The sequence below is a fragment of the Vollenhovia emeryi genome, unplaced genomic scaffold, assembly GCF_000949405.1.
Source record: "Vollenhovia emeryi isolate VEMERY1.0 unplaced genomic scaffold, V.emery_V1.0 DF939127.1, whole genome shotgun sequence".
In the NCBI taxonomy this organism is placed as follows: Eukaryota; Metazoa; Arthropoda; class Insecta; order Hymenoptera; family Formicidae; genus Vollenhovia; species Vollenhovia emeryi.
This window is the reverse complement of record NW_011967239.1, coordinates 2,088,534-2,110,814: the sequence shown is the minus strand read 5'-3', so window position 1 is coordinate 2,110,814 and position 22,281 is coordinate 2,088,534. Positions and strand designations below refer to the sequence as shown.

General features: G+C 35.5%; 1 protein-coding gene and 1 long non-coding RNA gene across 12 annotated transcripts; one reads left to right on the top strand and one right to left on the bottom strand.

The window, feature by feature from the left end:
- The first annotated feature begins 2,749 nt into the window (after window positions 1-2,749).
- Window positions 2,750-20,411, top strand: LOC105568848 (high affinity cAMP-specific and IBMX-insensitive 3',5'-cyclic phosphodiesterase 8A). Of its 10 annotated transcripts, none has more exons than XM_012024832.1 (21): window positions 2,750-2,830; window positions 4,229-4,488; window positions 6,862-6,957; window positions 9,745-9,839; window positions 14,150-14,209; window positions 14,332-14,522; window positions 14,727-14,786; window positions 14,861-14,927; window positions 15,032-15,199; window positions 15,323-15,537; window positions 15,781-15,938; window positions 16,471-16,601; window positions 16,692-16,799; window positions 16,929-17,128; window positions 17,245-17,523; window positions 17,799-17,925; window positions 18,019-18,156; window positions 18,503-18,664; window positions 18,757-18,886; window positions 18,966-19,033; window positions 19,208-20,411. In XM_012024832.1, the coding sequence occupies exons 2-21, from the start codon at window positions 4,392-4,394 to the stop codon at window positions 19,283-19,285; spliced, it is 2,628 nt and encodes an 875-aa protein (XP_011880222.1). In that variant the 5' UTR covers window positions 2,750-2,830; window positions 4,229-4,391; the 3' UTR covers window positions 19,286-20,411. The 10 variants fall into 10 exon arrangements, with proteins under 10 accessions (XP_011880222.1, XP_011880227.1, XP_011880224.1 ...); XM_012024837.1 differs by having other exon boundaries at window positions 2,812-2,830; window positions 4,308-4,488; XM_012024834.1 differs by lacking the exon at window positions 2,750-2,830 and adding an exon at window positions 3,208-3,839.
- Window positions 9,196-10,438, bottom strand: LOC105568847. 2 transcript variants are annotated; one of them, XR_001009453.1, is made up of 3 exons: window positions 10,067-10,438; window positions 9,868-9,970; window positions 9,196-9,318 (listed from the first exon to the last, which is right to left on the bottom strand). It is a non-coding gene; the product is annotated as an uncharacterized LOC105568847 (long non-coding RNA). The 2 variants fall into 2 exon arrangements; XR_001009452.1 differs by having other exon boundaries at window positions 9,196-9,300.
- Window positions 20,412-22,281: the final 1,870 nt, after the last annotated feature.

The window sequence follows — 22,281 nt, the reverse complement described above, 5'->3', positions numbered from 1 at the left end:
AATTAACAAACCTTGTACGTACTCTCAAATAACTCGCTAGAACCTTGTTCTTTGCAATTGTGCATAATGTCGCGTATAATTTTGCTTGTGATCACAAATTTTATTCCTTAACAACCTATAATTTTCACTGAAATACCGTTTTCAAGGAAATTCGCAAAATGACGTCTCGCGCTCTGAATGCATGCAGAAAAAATATTTGATAAAAGTATCAAACAGATGAATGCGTACTATCGACAGAAAGATTTCTCAAGTTTCATCTCATATTCAACTTATTGTTCCTTCAGAAATTTCAACAACGATATCACAGAAGAAATGCGATTTCATATATTACTTGATATGTATGAATGAAAGAAATATATTAATGCATTCCTTGAGTCACAAGAAAGATCACAGAAATGTAGAAAGATTAATTTTATGTTATCGAGTTTGCAGTCTTTCGCGATACTCCAACAATCGTTTCTGTTACTAGAGGAGCATGTTGAGCAAGGAGGTTACGGAAAATACTTTAGCAGCGTCGCATTTACCTCCCCTTGATATCCGTCAGTATAGGAACGTCGCGAATGCCTCGTCTTCGACCAATAACAGCGTCAATACGCAGAGGCAATGAGGGAGGAAACCACGCCCCTTGCTCCGAGTATCTTCGACAACCTCCTTGCTTATCGTGCGTTTCCGCTACTTCAGCTGATTTAAACGCAGTTTTCGATGCCGAATAAGCTCCAATTTTCACTTAACCCCTTACCGAGTATTTACTTTTTCAATTTCTTCACAATCTTTTCGTGCATTTCAACGAACGCGTAATGAAACTTTTTAATTAAATTATAACTTAATATTGAAATATAATTTATCTATTATAACATAATTATATTTATTAATTGTGTACATCTTAATTGAAAATAACAACATAGTAACATTTTATTCCAAAAAGCAATAGCTTAACAAATTGAGATATTGCATGATGTAAGTACGTGTTTCTCTCAAAACAGTGAAATCTCATCTTATTCGCTACATAATTTGTTTAAACAATAATTAGGCATTTATTATCTTATAAAACGGACATTTCTTTAACAATCGATGTTATCGCTGTTTCTAGAATTCTTATAAATGCAATTTGTAATTATCATTTATACTATACAGAATATTTATTAATATAATACTATACAGAACAATTCTAATTGTTCGTGTGTGTTATACAATAGTTCAGTTTGAAAATAGCAACTTCGTGATTAATATCAGAGAATCGATAATTGATTTAAACGACACTTATTACGAAGAAATTATGTATTTGATTCCGGTAATGAGTCAATGACGATTTTTTAATTTTGCTTAGATTATTATGGCTTCTTCATCACCTCGTTGTAACTAATACAAAGGAGAAACATAATTTATGAAACTATTATTATATATTGATATTACTAGTTCATCAAGTTAGTTATATTAGTCAGTCTTGAATTTTTTAGTCACAATTATATTATGATAACTACAATAATACATTCATAATACATTTGTAGAAAAAATATATAACAAGAACAATAAGACAGAAAAATAATTATTTATAAAAGTTATTTTGATTAACAACGCGCATGCAGAAATATTGAAAAGGTTGTAAGATACATAATATTTCAAAATAATAAAACATGAATTAATATAAAGATCACAATCAATGTTTTCTTCTTAAAATGCATGAGAATATATTCACAAGTCAAAAGAATGTTGTATATACAAGCAATGAATAAAACGCATTATACAATTGCTACTTTACAAAGCAATCTTAATTGAGTTTAGGTATGTACTTTGTGCATCGCAAACTGCGTGCACCGGCTGAGGACTCGCATGAAAGTACGAGGAGCATCCCGTTAAAAAACAACGGATAAGAAGTAAAACAGATATACAAACGCACGATAAGCTCTTGAGCAAAGATAACTTACGTCACGGAAATTCTAAAACGGCCCTAAATAGTTGCCTTATAAAAAAACGGCGCTGTTAAGCGATTAAATTTACAGTGATAATTCTCCGACATCTTGTATTTGCTACTCGCAAATTCTACTTATCCCCCCCCCTCTCTCTCTCTCTCTCTCTCTCTCTCTCTCTCTCTCTCTCTCTCTCTCTCTCTCTCTCTCTCTCTCTCTATTGTCTGCGAGTATTACAAACTTGAAATTGCCATTTATTGTTCTAATACGCGTGGATCTTTCGTGTACCGATCTCTGTTGTATGTTCAAATACTACTCAAATATGTGCTGCAGCTTTTTAAGTAAAGACACGAGACAGATGGATGACGGGGGACATGTAAGAAGACTTTGAACAAATGAGATACGCAGATTCCAAAGACGTCCTCGAGAAATCGCACAATTTAGCCAGTGAGTCTGAGGCCACTGTGCTGCCTACATCCGATTCTACCTTCATTAAAATCTCGCGCACACCTCGAAGCGCCGTGCCGCTTGACAAAGGAGCGTCCGCGATTCGTACTGTTCGCCGCTGTGAAATCGCCGTCATCGTAATTGTTACGTGACATCGCAAGAAAAGTTTTCACCTCTGTCCCATTACCTTCGCATCAGTTGTCGAAATACGCCGCCTGAGTATGCTAACGCGTCGGGAGTTCGCGTGGAGTAGTCGTGTGTGATCCAGTGTTCTGTATCTACTCGTATCGTATATCTACTTAGCGCGAGACGTCTATTTGAAAGAAAAAATCTCTCTCACTGCATTGGCAGGTTCAACGAGGCTGTAAAGGTGATCTTATCAGATTTAAGGAACATCCTTCCTGATGCAGAGCCCTATTTGAACGATCTGCGGACGAAGCATGTTAAAAAACATGCGATAGGCACGCTCAGTAAACGTACGTACACGCTTGTATAAACGTGCTGTCTGTTATCATTGTTTATTTCTGAGAGCAATTAACGGCTTTATTCTTCTTTATCGGACAATTTAAGTATACTTTTATTCACTAAATCGATTGTGCATTTGACTTGTTATCTTGGTATTCTGAACAAGTTTCGCATCTATTAAATTTAGTAGGAGTAATATCTTTTAATGAGATTTAAATGTGGTAATTACATATTACTGCATCGTAAGATACTAAATGAAATATTAATTATAATAATTAATATATAATAAAATATACTGTATACACATTTGATAATTAAATTTTTTAATTTATTAAAAAAAATATCTGAAAAATACAACTTATAAATTAAATTTAAAATCACAAAGTAGCTGATTACATTTATATATAAAGAAAACTATGCATGTTATTTTCAATAGAATTCTAATACCCTTTTATTCTTCACGCAAATACAAAAAAGTTTTTCAAGATAGCGCGAAAGGAGATGAAAATATTTATTTATTAAAGATTTTTGTCGTAAAATCTTTACTGTTTCTTTCACTTTAAACTTTAAATGCCCGTATCTCGGTATAGGAACCTACTTGCATCACTATGAAAACAGTGCCTCCGGTAATTATGCACACAACACTATTTGCCCGCTTCATGCCCACACAGCGCGTAATCGGACGAATTACGTGAACGGCTATCTCGCGCAGAACGTCTCTAATTGCGCACGCCGAGGATCGTGGCTGCCAAGTGATACAGCTATTTGAGATGCGTCGCGGAACTTTTGAATTACATGTAGACACTTTCGGCAGAAGATAAGATAAAGCGAACTAAGAAAATTGCACTGACGTATAACCCCGTGTACGCGAAATCTTCGCCTCGGTCTTGACGCGCGTTCAATGCCGACTTAATCGTCAACGGTTGCAGAGTTTTCATGAAATTTCCATTCGTCTCGGCGCAGGCGACGATTTGATCTGACTTTTTAACGAGCAGTTAGCAACTGTCGTGCTTCGTGAACGTATAAACAAACTTTGTTTAATCTATGTTTAAAAGTGAAAGAAATTTTAAGTGATTGAAAAAATCTCAGTTACTCGACGGAAATTTCAATAATCGTGTAATCGAGTGATTCGAACAATTTAGCATATCGTTCCAAAGTGGTTCAATCTAGGCTTCATTAGCACAATCCTTTATGTATGTTAACTAATGTAAAATAGTATTCGCACAATCAATGTTTGGGTTATGCAAAATCAGTACGCAGAGGATTGTTTCCTTCGGTCTCGAGATAAGCAAATTGATACGACGCAAGCATGAACGCACATTTTTACAAACACGCGTGCACGGTAAGCACACGTTTCACTGAATAATACCGAATTCTCAGCAATCTTATTTTTTCTAATTGAAAAAAAGAGGAGATTTCGTTTCTACCAATCGCCTTCGATGAAAGGTAACCTAACGATACTTGTCGTGGCTGTCATTGACGATTCAGAATCTGGCCGGATGCTTTTCGAAGTTTCCGACGATGCGAGAAATAGCAAGGAGACCCATCGCGAACTGAGAGCTCGTCTTAAGAATGGGATGCAAGATTAGTATCCTGGAGTGCATGAGAGGCAAAGTCGAGCAAGAGAAGAGTATATCGTCGGGAACTAGCAGTTCTCTCGTTACAAGCGGTACGTTACTCTTTTTCTTCCGTCTAACATATTTTTGTTTTAATCGTTTTGAGTTTTACCAACGGATAAATTGTTAATTCGTGAAGCTTGAATTCAGAATTGATAGTAAAAGATGTAGACAGTTGGAAAGACGTTTATGTAACAATGCAAAACTATATATAATTTTCAGAACTTTATTGTGAAGATAGGCACGACTAATATAATAATATACATACTTATATCATACTTCATACAGACATAAATTTAAAAAATATTTTTTTGCAGTGTTACTTAAAAAAATCATAGCGATTAAAAGTATTTTATTATGATATGCGATTAATTAATAATTTTGATTGTTAAATAACATAAAGATATAATGTAAGTAGTGTATCGATCGCAGTTGTATTGATCCGCGTTATTTCTCAAGAAGTTGCCTGTAAAAACCTATAAACGACGTACGTCAGTTTCAAACTAAACGCTTTTGACGCGAAATCTAAATGCCTTCTTCTCATTGCAAAATGTAATCAAGTTTGCACGCATTCGGTTCTCGGATATATGTAATATACGACTGGAGAACGTCAAACGTCGAAGCATAGTAATCTTCTCTCGAAGGTCGAATTCTGGGTGATTACGTTTCTTGCTCCATGTTTGCTCGGTAGAACTCGTTTATGGCTGTGAGAAGCAACGATACACTCTTCGAGAATTTATTTTTCAGATGACTATTTCTGTCTTTCTCCATTGCATTAATTTAATCTACGTCTATCTCGAATACGTCTTCGCTTCAGTCACGAAAATAGATACTTTTCGAATTTTCAATGCAAGTACAGTTTAAAACATTACGCCTAAGATCTACATTATTGTTAACATTTTCATAATATCGTTACGTATATATGCATTATACTCACATGTGGTATACGACAAAAAGAAATTTCAGAATCATCTTGAAGACCATACTTAAATGAAATATAATTATTTACGATTTTTGTATTATTCTTTTCAGCAAATAATTTAAAACATAAACTTATATAACTCATAAAAATAGTTATTTATTTATGCCTGTTTTAATTCTCATCTATTGCTTCTTAACACAATACTACTTATATTTTAATATAACATGCTTTAAAATTAAAAAACTTGTATTAAAATTATTTCTTGCTTAAAAGATGTGTATGTAATCCTTTAAAATTTATTAAGGCCAATAAATTATTAATTATTATTTAAATTTTTACAAACTACTGGGCATATTATAATCAGACGTTACATAATAAAAAGAAGTTTTTTAATTATAATTGAAGGAAACTGTTATCTGGACATTTTTACGGTCAAGTGAGATTTTATTTAGGCAAAGTTGTTCACTTCTTCCGCTGACTTTCTAATCCTAATGTCGTTTGACATTAAGAAAAGTTGAACAATCAAATTGAAATCACATTACTATACGTCCGTCTGATGGATATCTTTCATGAAAAAGGGGGGAAGGAAGAGCGGGGCAGGTAGATTCAGGTAACAGTCATTCTCCTTGACCTAGTCTACAACTGACCACGCCGACGTATACGTATGCCGACTGGAGTCATCGTTCGAGACATGAATTAATCAAACATACAAATCCAGGGAGCAATTTCCAGTAATATATTTCTAGCTTTTCGATTCAGGAGTCTGTGCGACGCAACGTCGTGCCGTGTATATTTCGTTCTCAAGGATCAATTCTAGGACAAAAATTAATCGTTCTCCAACGTTTTCAAGGGAACAACTGTAATTCTAATACTTTTATCAAGTCTACATCTATCTTGTAATTCTATATGGCTTTAAGTTGAAGTCAATTTCAATAATTTATTCAATAATAATAATTAAAATTCTTCAAAAAATTTTGTTTGCACAAACCTCGGCTCGTTTTTTAAACCTTCGTGACGACAGTACGCAACTAGAATTTCATTTTTAATATTTTCCTAACTTCGTAATTGTGACAGCTATATGATTGATCTCGAATCATCTTTATTATTAGATATTTATAGTGCGCCATAGTTACTTGTATAAGTAAAAGGACTATTGTCTTTTTGTAGTTCTTATAAGAAGGACTTGAGATTTAAATCGCTATTGTCAATGTCGTGAGCGTACATGACCAGCGGAGATTACGTAAATGAGACATTCTATACATTCCTTTCTTTACCGACATTATTGTTATAATGCAATGATTAACTAATAAATATTCCGTAGCCACATATACCCACACAAAATATATTTGATTCGACTATCAATATTTCTATTATCTAAACATGTAAATGCACATTAGATACCATGCCAATCTTATTGATTCTTTAGAGAGAGAACCTTATTAATATATTAATAGTTGACTTAGTTCATTAGCAACAAGAATTTACACGTAGGTATTATTTACAGATGCAACAGAGAACGACAGGGACCAAGACAGTGTGTGTCTCATGTTCGGCAAAAACCATTTTATTGCCGAAGAGGATGATCGCAAAGTAGCGCAACGTTAGTTGATTATTAAAACTATTTATTAGAGTAATATAAAATTATCTACATAAAGCATCAAAAGGCATCATATGAGTGCCACTTACATTTTCTATAATTTAAAATCGTGAACTCCATTTTTATGTTATCAGAATTGATGTTTACACGACTATACCTCTTTTTTACTTAATTAATTAAATTAATTTTACCAGTTTCATATAAAATGGTCGAATACAACTCCTGTGTAAATCACTTAACTAATACGATGATATCTATGATGTTTTTTCACTCCTATGGATACGTAAGCAAGCAACTGGTGGCTTTAATTTTTATCTTATCTCTCGGATCTAACATAGTTAAAATAATGAATTTATTTAAATGCCTATAGCAGTGTACTCGTTCTGATCAAACCAATTGTCACATAATTATTGCTTAAACATTTAGTAAAGTAAATATCTGTAGATTCTTCTTTATTTATTTAGTGCTATTCTTTTAAATTTAACCTGTGACAATATCTATATGTATATTTTTAAAATAATCTTTGATACTTTGATACTTTGTGCTTTTATAAAGAATATCGAACCTTTAACATTCATCATTTATTACCTCTGTATGTGCTCCAGTTTTTTTTCCAGTATTTCTTCGGGTTTTATTTTACTAATTTTTATCTACCTATCACGTAGAAATCACGACCTACTCTTTTTAAACCCATTTTGACACGATACACATTTCTGTCCGTGTATGTTAAATGGACTTGCAGTATCTCTGGTCTCCCCAACAACGCTATCGCGTTGCTCTTCTGGGGCCAGTCACTCTCGAGCAGAATTTTAACTTGGTCGATTCGGTGTTCTCGGTCAGTCGCTGTCTTTGGGTCGCAAACGACGCATCGTTTGGCGTACACGTACACCTACCGACGTATTTATCGCGTCGCTTTAATCTACTCCCGATTTTAATGCTCGCGAACAACGTCGAAACAAATTGTACATCAGTGTCATTAATTGTGAAACCTTGCGAAATTAACCATTTCAAGTGCATGTGTTATCTACGAGCCAAGTTTTACATTTTCAAATATTCACAAACTTTGTTAAATAATGAAGTGTGACAAAAGAAACCAAACATTAGAAGAATGTACATTCAATTTTTTTACTTGATATAAATATGGTTCGAATCGTTAAAAATGTGAGAATTTTTGGTAATTTCTTATTTGACAATAAACTGCAAAAAGTTAGACAATTTTTTACGAGATTGAGAGCTAATAAAAATAGTTTTTATCTTTGTTCCAGAGTAGAAACTAATATACGTTAGATATAATGTTTATATTATTTATATTATATTATATTTTATATTATTTGTCAACGAAAAATTTTCGCAATAACTCATAACTAAAATTGTACGGTTACTTTTGGACAATCTTGATCTTTGGAACGGGAATAATCTAGTGACCGACTTATTTAAATCCAGACGACTGACTCAGCATCTCCGAAATTAATAATTGATAAGACTTCGACGATTATTTGCATCAATTAAAATTACACCGTGAATATATAATAACTTGATATATAATAAATAATTTCTGAGCATTTTACTTTGATAAATACGTTTATAATCTTGAAATTAAAAGATTTAATTCTTTGCACAAATATATAAATTATATAAAATTAACATTTGTCTGTATATTCATATATTAAAAGGCAAATATACAATATTTTATCATGTTATGCAAGTTAAATGATTTCTATTTTTTATAAACAGAGAGAAACATGTGTGTTGCTATTGATAAATAAAAATGTAAAACAGTCATAATTACAATATCAATTTGTACGCGGCAAATAATTTTCTGTATGTAGTATTAATGTTATATTTCTAATATATTATTATGTGAGAAATTGATAAAGTGCTTGTAACAATAATATGTGGTATAAAATGTTCTTAATTAATAATATACTAAGATTTAAAGACAATTAAAGTTAATAACAGCTCTAAATAATGTGAAACTTAGTGAAAATTTCAGTGATTTTTTTAATAGAAAATTCTTTGAGAAATGTTTAATATAAACAGTGACATGTAATAACATAACGCTGTTAGTGTAATGAAAGCAGACGCAAAGAAATATAGTTTCAAACTGTGCGAGATCACGTAGCTCCGCTTAACTCAATGATTGCAAGGCCGAAAGCATAATTCATATGGCATCGCCGAATGAGTATTTTTTTCCGAGCGAGGACGAAGACAGCTTGGAGGATGAATTATTTCCAGATCATTTATTCGGTGCGTAAATGATCGTATCCAATCTCTTAAGCTCCACTTTGGCGTCATTAAATACATGCGCCTGCATTACGCAAATATTTTGCAGTAAAGTATGGTCTCCTGCAAATAGAACAGTCTCTGAAAAAAATTGTAGCAACGATCAGTTCACCTTGTCAATTAAATCCAATTCACTTTTAATCGCAACAAATGCTACTGTGACCCATAAACCCCATAAGATACGCGTGTAAAATTGGTGAGTGCACTTCTAACAAGCCTCGTTACCATAATTACTAATGCATTGACAACTGGATCACGTTAATTGATAAATTGACTACGGCTAGGAAAATGTCCGATGTAGGTACATACGCCAATACACGTGAATAGAGAGTACCAGCTTTATTAGATAGAATCAAGCACGGCTCTAGAATCTACAGGCCTTCTATTACAATGCTATGGTCACGCTTAGCAACTACCTGTTGCTAAGAATTTTCAATTGAAAGAATGTCACCCGAGTTTCGAGTTTGATCATAATTGGACATTTAACATTCAATGATATTGTTTCAGGTAAAACGGATGCGCTTGATATTGTGGCTGAAAAGGATGAAAAAGCGCCCTTTGAGGACAGTGCAATTGATGAGAACGGCGACTACTTGACCATCGTAAGTTGCTTCCTTATTATTTAATGACCTGGTTTTCGTTGGTACTGCATCAATTATCGCCGTTTTCTTTTTGATTTTCAATGATATCGTTAATATTTTAATGGAGAGAATATTAGAGAATATTTTTTTTCCTAAAACAAATTTTACAAATTATTGAATTAAGTCAATTTTTTTATTATGTGAATATATTATATGATAAACTTTGAATATTTTTTAAAATTTCTTACATGATATAACAAAAGATACGATAATATTTTATTAAATTTTTCGAGAAAACACAATGCGTAGGTTAATACATCGCATAAAGACGATGCACTTGACGATAGCTGACGCGGTTTGTGACGTAGGCGTGCGTTATCACATTTCTATTAATCGGGTCTGCTATCTAGACTCTTTCACATTCGTAACCAGAGATAAGGATCGCCTAGATATTGTTCTACTTAATATTTTTGAGTACGGATAAGAGATAGGCTGGTTTTCGATTGTACCGCATCGGTCATCGCCGTTTTCTTCTTAAGTTTCAGTAATGTCGATAATATTTTAATATAGAGTATGTTAGAGAATATTAAATATTTAAAAACTGAATAATATAAAATATCAGCAAATATGTAATATATTTTTAACACTGTTATGAAAAAAATTCAAAATCCAAAATTAAATTATATTAAATGACGAAGTAAAGTTCTAACTTTCACAAATAAATAATCAATATTATTATAAAGTTTCGTTATAAACATTTATCTAAATATTCAATCTAAATGTTTTTAATTTACCATATTTTTCATGCAAAAATATATTGTTATCATCTCTCTTTTATCTTTACTCTGTTATATTCGCTTTCTTCGGCTCTTATATGAAAGTACATCTGTTTAAAAAAGATCAATAATGTTATTCGTTTATAAAATATCGAGTGTAAAAGAAAATTTGTAAGTAGAAGACGGAAAATTAAAATCGTCTGATAAAAAGAAAGTGCACGAAAAAAAAGCCATGCGGAAGTGCGCGCATAAATAGCTCGAAAAGGGAGAGACAACGCAACTCCTGCTCGGAGGGAATATTCAATCGTTAAGGGAACGAAAAAAAAAAAAGAGATAAAGAAAAAGCGGGGGAAATAATCTAGCGAAGAGTGGCCCTCGGCGTCAGCCCTCTTCGTTCTCACAGGGGTTTCCGTCGGAAAACCCGCAATCAAGGCCCCTCTTCCCCGCGATAAAAGCTTCGCGAGCAGTGATTCTAAATATACGTGCGTTTTTTTTCTGCGTATCGCTGACGCGGCTTTCCATCGAGACCAACCCTTTCAATAATTCGCGCGACGTTTACCGCAAAGTTTCGCGCGGGGGTGATGACGGGTAATGCTCGATCGGCTCGATAGTCATCTGTCTCCCGATCGCCCGATTAAATATGAAAATTGTTCGGACGCGCTTCAACGTCGCTGGCATAAACGCAGGCTGAATAATTGATTCGCGGTGCGCAATCGCGGTGAGTACGAACTCTCTCATTTAGCCGCTTCTCCTCGACGAGTCAAGATCTCGCCGCTCGAGAACGACTATAGACAGGTCTATAGACCGTCTATAGACGGTCTCTAGACAGGCGCGGGCGGCCAGATGAGGAACGACGGTCGGGAGCGACGAGTTGCTCGCGATTAAAGTATGCGAATATCGTGCGCGTTTCGGACTATCTGGACCATTGTCATTTCAAGGAGGACGCTGATCAGTTACGCACCGCACGTGATTGGGAAAAATCGAAGCCGACCCCGAAGAACCGGTCACACGACTCGGCGCGTCACTTCGGAGCCCCCGAAGAGTGTAAAGTTGCCCCGCAATAAACTTTCTATTATTTTCTGACGAGCGGTAGCAGTTCTCCGATCCTTGGCGTTAGATGAGCGGGAGTTATTGTTGATCCGTGCGAGAAGAAGTGTCTAGTTAAGCAAAAGTTTGAAACGTGTTCGAACGCAACGACGTCACTCTTCTGTCTTATTCACTTCGCTGTCGTTCCCCTCTGTTAATCGTTGTCTCTCGAACGTGCTCGTACTTATGTACTCTCTACAGCCCGTGCGATAACACAATTGTCGGAGTTGTCACGCACGGCAATTATTCTGATTGAATTATCGGCAGGAGCGGTGTTTCGTGAAAAGTTAGTCGAAGTTTGATACTATAGACCAAAAGCGAGCACGCGGCATTAAGCCAAACGCGTTTGCGTTTAACAACCTGTTGATAGAACGATTCCAGTCCTCGCACCGCTTTCGTGTGAAATTTTTGGCTGTATACGGTAATCTTCTATGATTTCTCCTAAGTTTACATAAAAATAAATGTAAAATAATTGCAGTTGTCACTCGCGCTTATTCACTCACTGTTACGCTTGCGTTTATAGGAGACGTTGATTACTATCGCGAAACAACTCGCGGTACGAATCGATAGCAGGACGATCGTTGCTCAGTCGCAAGGAGCCTTTTTTCTCGGCCGCAGAACTTTCCCTACCTGAATACAGACGAACTTTTTTACCCTTCCTATTTTACCTTCGGTTTACCTTCGGCGAACCATTAAAAAAACGAATATACACCCTACGTACTCTACGTTCTAGCGTGCAGCTTTCCTTTTTTTTTAATTAGCAGCGTCTTCTCGGTGCGCAAAGAGAGATTGAGAATGCGATATTTTCTGAACTGACCATAAAATGTCTCTCCCTAATTCCGTATTTGATCACGATAGTGTCCAGGAGCGATCAACTATAATGTCTCAAATGGTATCTGTGTAACAAGCCGCCAGTAATTATTTGTTAACGTGGCATAATTTAATTTGTTACATATATCCATGTGAATTTTATTACAAACGTAAATAAATGCAAGTTCTACAGAGAGCGAGTTTTGTTAAGAATGAATTAAAAATTTAATATTACCAAAGATGCATAAAAAATTTGTAAAAATATAGCTAGTAATTTTTTACTCGGAATAAAATTGTATGTAATGTTACACTAAAAATATCACCGTGCTATATATGTGTTATTTGAAGTCCACGATAAAACTTGCGATATCGGTTATTTAAAAACGCTTTTTTCCGTAGGATAAAGTTTTATCCGGCTTCTTCATTAAATGTCGTTATAGAAATACTGGTATGCACGCAGACGTCTTATCGCAGATAGGCGACTTTTATTTTTGATCTGATATATCGAACGAATATATCGATTTTGCTGTCTATTGATCGATGATCAGCGTCCACATGGTCCTCTCTTTAAACGTGTCTTCTACGATTCTCCCAAAGATTTGATAAAGTTAATCAATGATATTAAAATCTAAAATACTTATTATAAAATGATCTTTAAAAATGTCATGTAGAAAACATGCTTTTAAATACAAATATTCATCTTGAGAAGCACAAAAAAGTGACATAAAATAATTACTACGTATATCCAGCTGCTATCTTGCTGTGTAGTAACGCCATCGTCTATGCAGTTGCTAATTTGCTTCTACTTATTAGCGCTTTTGCCCTCGCGCTAATAAGACATTGAAAGATGAATAGACGATTGACTCTGCCGGTGCTTTGTGTCTGTAACGAGACTGACGACAGTAACATTCGCAAGAAAGAATCATGGTTGTAGTCTAGTAGCGTCTTCGGTGTCGTGTGCGGACAAAGACATGGTGCACTAAAAATACGATGCAAGTGGCTAAATTGATTCCGCATCTGGCAGTACGCACTGGGGTACGAATTTATTATCAATCATCGTTGCTGGCACGATCATTGTATATTCATAATTTTACTTCCCTGAAGAGCATTCAAGATAGTAAATTCTACTCCCTCGTAAGTCGTGAAAATATTCCGCGACGTATCTCTGATGCGCAGTAAATGCACAGATTCTTTACAAGAATTTGTGATAGCTTGCAGTGGTTGACTACTTGTTTTAATAACGATTTTTATCGATTTGAAATGTACGTAAAATTGCTGACTTCGTTATTATCATCACATCGTCGTTGACGTACACAAGTCAAAATAATACGATCTATTAATTTATCACAAATGAAGGATCAAGTCACCAGTTATAAAACTGCAAAAAATGTGGAAGTATCTCCGCGTGCGCGTCGTCGAGCGAAAATTTACAAACTACTTGAATCGATGTATCTAGATAAAGAGGAATCAGTATGTATCCAAGACACTGATATCGATGCGTTAATATTAAGTCTCTGATTAGATTTGGTTAAATAAAGGCCGTTACTCATGGCAAACACGCAGAAATTGTGAATAAAAAGGAACTGATAAATCTCTTTAACCGTTTTATCGTAAATTTGTTTTATTCAGCTTTGCGAATTATTTCTCTCGTGTTTACAGAAGGGGCCGCAAGATCTTAGTAATTATTTATTGACAAACAACGTTCCTAGTATCGTAAAAGTAAGTATGGCAACATCCGATTGAAGGTAAAGCTATCGGCAGTAAAGTATCAGACTCTTGGTGCCACTAATTTTACGTTACTTTTATTTTTCATACTTCTGTCAAACTTCTCCATTGCGCAGATATTGTTAGTCTTTAGTAAAGATGATCCACAAATGGACATACTTGCTAATACCGCGAGAAGATTGGGATGGAGTGTATCGGTGGCAAAAGATGCGGAGAAAGCAATAGAACTTTTTCAAAATCGCGCTCACGAATTAGTAATTATCGATCATAGAGGACATCACGCGGCAGAAGGCGATGCTATTTGTAGGTAGGCAGTTTAAATAAAATCTAATAAATGTAGTATCAATGAAAAATATTTAATTTCTGCTTAAAGTCACTTTATTTAAAAAACGTTTTATTAATCTCCGCAATACATGATAAATTACTTATGTACACAGTCTTCTCTTACATAATTTTACTTGAACGTTACTTGATATTAAATTAAAATAATATTGAAAATATTAAATTCCAGAGCGATCAGATCAAGTCCGGTTTACCACAATTCTGTCATTATAGCGCTCGTAAAAAAATCGTAAGTCTGCCAATATTTTGTCGTACACGATTTAATTTACTTTTCCTTTAACGTTTGACTCTTGCGTCCCCTAGATACTTCATGCTCGATGAGAAAGATCATATTGTGGCACTGAACTTGCTAGAAACAGGCTTTAGTAGAGTGAGTGCTTATTCAAATATAAGAATACTGCAGGAACACGTGAAAAAGGTTTTGTGGACAGGTTCTTCTATTGGTTTCTTTATTTAGTTTCGCTTGTATTTCAGGCACTGATAGAATGTTCACACGAAGGTATATTAATAAACGAATTAGTAGGGATATATACTAGCTCATTATTGCCAAGAACTCAACTAGCAGCAGCGCATGCATTATATTTGGCACTCGACAGGTGTCGCGATATGGTGCATGTAACCAATGATAAGAACATTGTTCAGGTATCGCAAATAACTTAATGGTATCTCACCCTTACACTGTGTATTTTCAACTAAAAATGACATTCTCGCCTTGTTAAACACAAGTATTTATGTATGTGGACTAATTTCACACATTGTTTCTAGTTTCTAAATAAAGTCAGCGAAAAACTGTTAGGATATAAGGCAGAGGAGATGATGGGAAGAAATCTCTCGGAAATAGTATACTTTGAAAATTTCACTCTCATGGAGCAGCAATTGGCTAAAGGCCGGGAATTCGAAGGGAATATGAATTGCAAGAGGAAAAACAATCAAATGATTACGATCAATTGCAGGATAATTCCATTCTGTATCACGTTAAAGTACGTTCCCTTGACATAGTAATCGCAAAAAGGTTTAATATCTTTTTTCGTAAAATTTAACTTCCTCGTATTGATTTCAATAAAATTTTTCACATTTTATTATAACAATTATTAATAAGTATGTCATTTTTTAATATATCTCTTTTGATAGAGTTTTATTATCCAAATTTGCTTCCATTTGTTATTTTAAAATAAGCCGTATTATTATTATTTTATTCCATTAATTATTATATCTATCTTTAGAAAACCAAGTCACTACATATACGTATACGACACTACGTATCTGTCGGAAAATTCAGCACCGATAAGCCCAGTTGGCAGTCCGTTGCATCCTCCTCTTAAAACGACTATATTATCGAACGCACGGAAATCCTCGGATGTCAAATCTGGTATAAGCGAAGGTAAGGTAGTTCTACAGATATCGAGTGAATAATGTTGCTAATATGAACAGGAGTACATGAATAAAAATTAGGAAAAGTTATTAATACAAATAATTTCATTCTCCCGCTTCGTCTGATGCGTCCTTCGATATAAAAATGAACGCGTTGAGAAGAACGCGAATTAGGTCACCGGCAATTTTATGGAACACTTCGCGGCACGTATTTTTACGTTAAAGAGTTATCGCGCCGATATCAACCCTACATATCGCCGTTGTAAACACGTCAAGAAATTTAATAGCACAAAACTGGGACACACCTGCTATAATCTGGTTAATGCGAAAGTTTGACGCATCCGTCCCTCTCATTAACCTGCGTCACTGACACATTTCAAAAAATTTCAAATTATGTGTAGCATGTTATGCGACTTTGATATTTCTGTAATGATTGCACAGTTATTTTTAAAGATTCTAGATCTATTACTTAACGCTGCAATCTTTTAATGCACCGATTCCTTGTACCGATATGAGGAAAAAAGATTGTGTTTCTGTAACAGGCCGCAGGCGGTCCAGCTTGCAGAAACTGCATACTTTGCAATTGGAAGCTCCCATCACTAAAGTCATTACGTTACTTTCGAACGCGGTCACGGATACGACTAATCCGGAAACAGCAGCGCAGATCGATAAGGTACGATGATTAAACGGGATACTTGTATTGACTAGTAGTCACGTCTGTCCAATTAAATAAACGCTGAAACATCTTCTGCGTCTTCTTCAGGCAATCGATATTCTAAAGACGACGGAGCTCTACGTGCCACATCTTAAAGAAGATAGAGCAATGTACAGTGATCCAGTTGCTACGGATCTCGTGGGCGCGTTACTTGCCGTAAGAATTTTACCGCTATTCATTTCGTACGAAGAAAAATTATAAATTTGCAAGAAACGTAAATTACGCGCATTTACACGCTCGAGTTTTTTTTTCCCTCCTTCCATCCCTTTGTTGTTTGATTGACAGTCTCCGCGCACTGCGTGGGAATCTAGAAGATCATCGTCAGATTCCGCGAGATTATCCACTATCAAAGCTATCACTTGCCCGGCCAACTCACGTGTGCAGGTGAAAAATTTTCGGGGGCCGCAAGAGCTCACTGATATGCTAGACAACAGTCTTGACTGGGGTTTCGAGATATTCAAGCTTGAGGTGCTGACGGAGAAAAGGTGGGTCACACAAACTGTCAACATGCACGACATGTAACAATTTTTTAATTGGACATCGTTATTCCTGCATTTCTTTCACGGCATATATTATGACTAATTGTTTTGATTTATTGCAGACCGCTCGTTTTTCTAGGACTGACGATCATGAACTTATATCAAGTGCCCGCTACATTACATTGCGATGAGAAGACGTTGCAAAATTGGCTAGCCATTATTGAACACAATTACAACTCGGAAAATAGCTATCACAACTCAACACACGCGGCCGACGTTATGCAAGCCACTGCGAGATTTATGCAATCGAAAAGGCTCAAAGAAATTTTAGAGCCTGTAGATGAGGTTGCTGCTTTAATAGCTGCCGCTGCACACGATATTGATCATCCTGGGCGGTCCAGGTGAGACTTACTTTTAGTATCAAGAGATATATCAGCAAAAATATAATTTTTAGTGCCTAAAGATTTATATACATAGTTAATTTTTATTTTAATCTAAATAAAATATTCGAAAGAAAAAGAAAACTTGACAAAATTGATTTTAGCTAATTATTTTTCTACAAAGTATGTAAAATATATACATACTTAATAAAAATTTAAGCACTTATTATTTGTCAAAAATACCTAAACTTGGGATTAAATATCCATAATCTATATAATTTTAAATTCTTTTCCAGTCAATTCCTTTGCAATGCCAACAGTCGTTTGGCGATACTCTATAATGATCTGTCGGTTCTTGAATCGCATCATGCAGCCTTAACGTTTAAACTATCGCTCTCCGATGACAGTGTGAACATCTTTAAAGTAAGTTTCTTCCCACGCATTCTTGTATATCGCTAATCTAAAGGCGAGTGTGCAGAATAATCCGAAGGTGTAATACCGCACTGCCTGCTTTAGAATCTGGAGCGAGATGCGTACAAACTGTTACGACAAAATGTCATTGACATGATTCTGGCGACCGAAATGACGAAGCACTTCGAGCACCTGGCGAAGTTCATGAACGTTTGCAGCGCAAGAATTGGTGATGGTCAAGAGGTACCACATATTATTTTTGTTATATCAAAATCCTATTTTATTATCGCAATTTTCTATTACAAATAAAAATTTATAATATATCTTTTTAATTGATATTATCTTTTATCTGAAAAAAACTAATTGTGTAATTCTCAATATTCTTATCACATAAATATAAATGCATTCTAAATAAATTTAATTTCTGAATATTTAAGAAATTATTTTAGAAAATAAACAATTCAATTCTAATATAAATATGTAATGTAGACGTGACTTTTCTAAATTTAATTTACATTTAAAGAGCGTATATTTTCAACCTTTCTAACAGTAAGACGCGTACGGAATAACAAATGAAAATTTTTTGCAGACTTATTCAGATTCTCTGGATATGTCTGTGGTTCTACAGCCAGATAATGTAATTCTGATTAAAAGAATGATGATCAAATGCGCGGATGTGTCTAATCCAACGCGGCCATTAAGCTGTTGCGTCGAATGGGCGAGACGAATCGCAGAGGAGTACTTTAATCAGGTGAACATTATCATAATTACCAACCGAGACCGTTCATTACAGGGAAGATAATTCACTACTCTCGTGTACAAACATTTATTGACACTTTTCAGACTGACGAGGAGAAAAAGTTGAAAATGCCAGTCGTAATGCCGATGTTCGATAGAATGACGTGTTCGATACCAAAATCGCAAATCGGTTTCGTCGATTATATCATTAACGACATGATCGAGGCTTGGGATGGTTCGTTCTCTTCATTATTTTAAGATTTTGATTAAATATTGCTATTGGAATTTGATGATTTTTGCCATTTGTTTCGCAGTATTCATTGACATGCCGGAAATAGTGGGCTACATGCGGCACAACTACGAGAAATGGAAAGAATATAATGTAAAGCTTCTTAATTTCATTTACAATTTAATTAGTGCGAGATAATTAATTCGAGGTCGCTGTACTGTATAATAACATAATATCATAATTTGAAAAGGGAAATGTCAGATATTTATATCTCTGTCTACAATTCAAGGTTCACTGACATGTTTCGTTTCGGATTGTGTCTTGCAGGAACAGGGTATATCCACTTTACAAGATGTCGAGAAGCTGCAACAACATCCCGAGATGCAAATACTGCGATTATCTTGAAAAGCGCGTCTTGTTTCTATGCCTCGTTATGTAACATTTACGCTGCGATTATCGCAAAGACGTGTATAGTATTTATGTATTTAAGGATAGAGTAACGATTCGTGCCTCCTCGAGTCGTTTCTAAGAAAATACATGTAATTTGCCGTTTTGCACGCCATCAGCATCTTCATTATTTATATATAACTCCACTCCCCTCGATGACACTCGCCTGTATTTTAAACGCGTGACACATTGGTAAGATATTTATAATATTAAGAAAGAAATACCTTTGTATATGCAGCTCCGTTAAATGTGTTACTTCAATGAAGTCTTCGCTGCTGCGCATGCTGATCATTAAATTGTGTATATGAGAGCAACAAATAAATAAGAACGTTGCATTTAAATAATTTCTGATTCTTTACAGCCAGAACTTAATTCCTCGTCCAGTTTTGTCATTAAGTTTCGGCAGTGACTATTATTTGGAAGGACTGGTGTAACTGTTGAAATAAAATACTCGCATTATATGTGTCGGCGGATTTCACTTTATTGTTTCCTTCAGCCAAGAAATGGCGTAGGGCCTATTTCTATGCGCTGCACAAATTACAGAATTGAAAAAAAAAACCAGATATATAAAGTGTAAGCCGTATCGAGATGGAATTTTGCACAATTTTTATCAACAGAGCGTATATAATTTCAGTTATGCAAATTACAAATTTTTCAGTTTTCTTTTGTCAATACCGGAATTACGCACTCGCTCTCTCAATCTAGGACTGCCCTGACATAACGTTGTTGCATCTAAGAACGATAATTACACTTGTGCACGTTACAAACCAAAGAGAATGAGTATAATAACATCAATAGCCCATCGAGTTACAAGTACTAGCCTAAAAGCTCATTGTAAGTTCAAATTCATCGTAAAGATTTTTACGTATGCTGACATATGCTTACAGTACACATATGTGTTACATCATAATATTCTCTACGGAACGCACGGATGGTCGCTTTATCCAGTTTTATCAAAGAGACATTTAGTCTTTGTTTTATCCCTACAGACAATCAGAGTATCGGGTCACTTTTAGAGTTTATTCGAAGTATGACACGTAAACACACGGAGTACCTCACGATAATATCTCGGAGTAAAGATGAAGATAAAGACGGGAATCTTCTTAAGGTAAAACCCCTGCTCGGAGTTATCGATTAATTATTATGGTCCTGAAGGTGTGTTTTAGCAAATCTCACGCGCTTGGTGATTACACAAAGTAACTTTGTTACGGCGTCGTGATCTAGATTAATTTATAACTTAATTACCTTATATAGCTTATCGTTACTACTATAATGCCACATAGTATGATTCGTCTGATCTAAGAATTACGCTTAATGCTAAATTACTCGCGTCTTCGATACACCTGCAACAAGTGCGTTGCCGGATCTAAGAATTTGCTCAGTTTTCCCTTTTCAGGTATGACGTGTCTTTTAATTGAAGCATAAATAATTTGGCTTCCGGTGAAAATTAAGATTTGTCAACGATAACTGTTTTGTTTCCAAGTCCTAAAACTACTTTTTCGCTTTTGGTAGGCGAGATATTTCGACAATGGTTATCGTCCAGCTCGAACGTCACGGATATATAATTGATATATCTTTATTTTCGGTTGCGTGATCGAAATTTATTCATTCTGCAGAAATGCGAGTATTTGCCCAATGTATTGCTCATTGTTGGTGACAAGCGGCGCTATTTTTAGGCGAAACGTGAATCGAGAGCTATTTCGAGATTGCTTCATTAGCACTTGCCGCTAGTAGACGGAATTCGCAGAGTAACGAAGTAGCCTAGGCCTAGCGACGCCTTTTCTTAAGTATTATTCTTAGCATTAAATGTAGTATTGTAGTACACACATACCTAAGCTTTAGCTTTTTTTTGGTGACGTGCACGTCATTTTCCATTATTGTTTTTATAATGTGCCGTTTGCCCTGACGTTTTCCTCCTTTTCCCCTGACGTTTTCCCCCTTTTCCCAGTAAGACAAAGTTATTATAAATCAAGCTATGTAATCCGGTGTCTTCATTAATTTTCGCTGTAAAAATTATTCCCGCTGCAAAGCGGCGCACGCAAAAATTGATCGGACTACGATCTATCTCTCGTGCGAACAAAATCGCGCTCGCGCGGATCATCGCGACTAAAATGAGTAAATCCGAAAAACTCGAGTGTGCTGACGAGAATCCACGACGTTACTTGTCGCGCAAAGCTAACACCGGCGTTAATCATAACTTTCCTTATACACTGAACGAGAAAGAAGCAAATCGAAGGAAAGGTATTCTAAGAAAAATGCGTATAATCCAATATCCTAAAATAACACACGTGTGGGCGTAGCCCGCATTAAGAATACGTTCTTAATACTCTCCATTAAATGTTGTGCGGAAACGTTCAGTTAATTCTTAATCTAAAATTCTCCCACCACGAGGTCGAAGTTTTATCTACTCTTATGCCCGGGGTTTCTTGTATCGGTCAAACATTTTAAGCTGATCATCGCGACTGATCGAAGACGCGCTGTTTCTATTTCAGTCGATTTCTCTATTCCTGGTGGTTTGCTCAGCGAAGTACGGTCGGAGCGAGAGAAGTTTCAGAGAAACGTTTGGTTCAAGTCCCGCTTGACGCGATGCAAACGACGGAACGGTCAGTTCTTTCACTCGTTATAGCGTAGAAAAGTACGTAACGTCGCGTCGCGATGACGAGATTGTGTGTTCCGATCCACTCTTAGGCCGATATTCATGGTCCGTTCTTATATTTAAGATCATCTTTAACCAATCGCAGAGCCCTATTAGCCTCTTAAGACAACACTTAAGACGATATTGAAATAAGAATCGACTATGAATACCGGCCTTAGAATCTCCGTTCTTTTTGTTTGTTTTAAAGCATTACTGGAGTAGCATGCTGATAGGCAAAATGCATTAGATCGCCTCTTATTACGCCATTCCGCGATTTTGACCAAAGCGACGTTCAAATGTCGAAGGACAGCTCGATAAC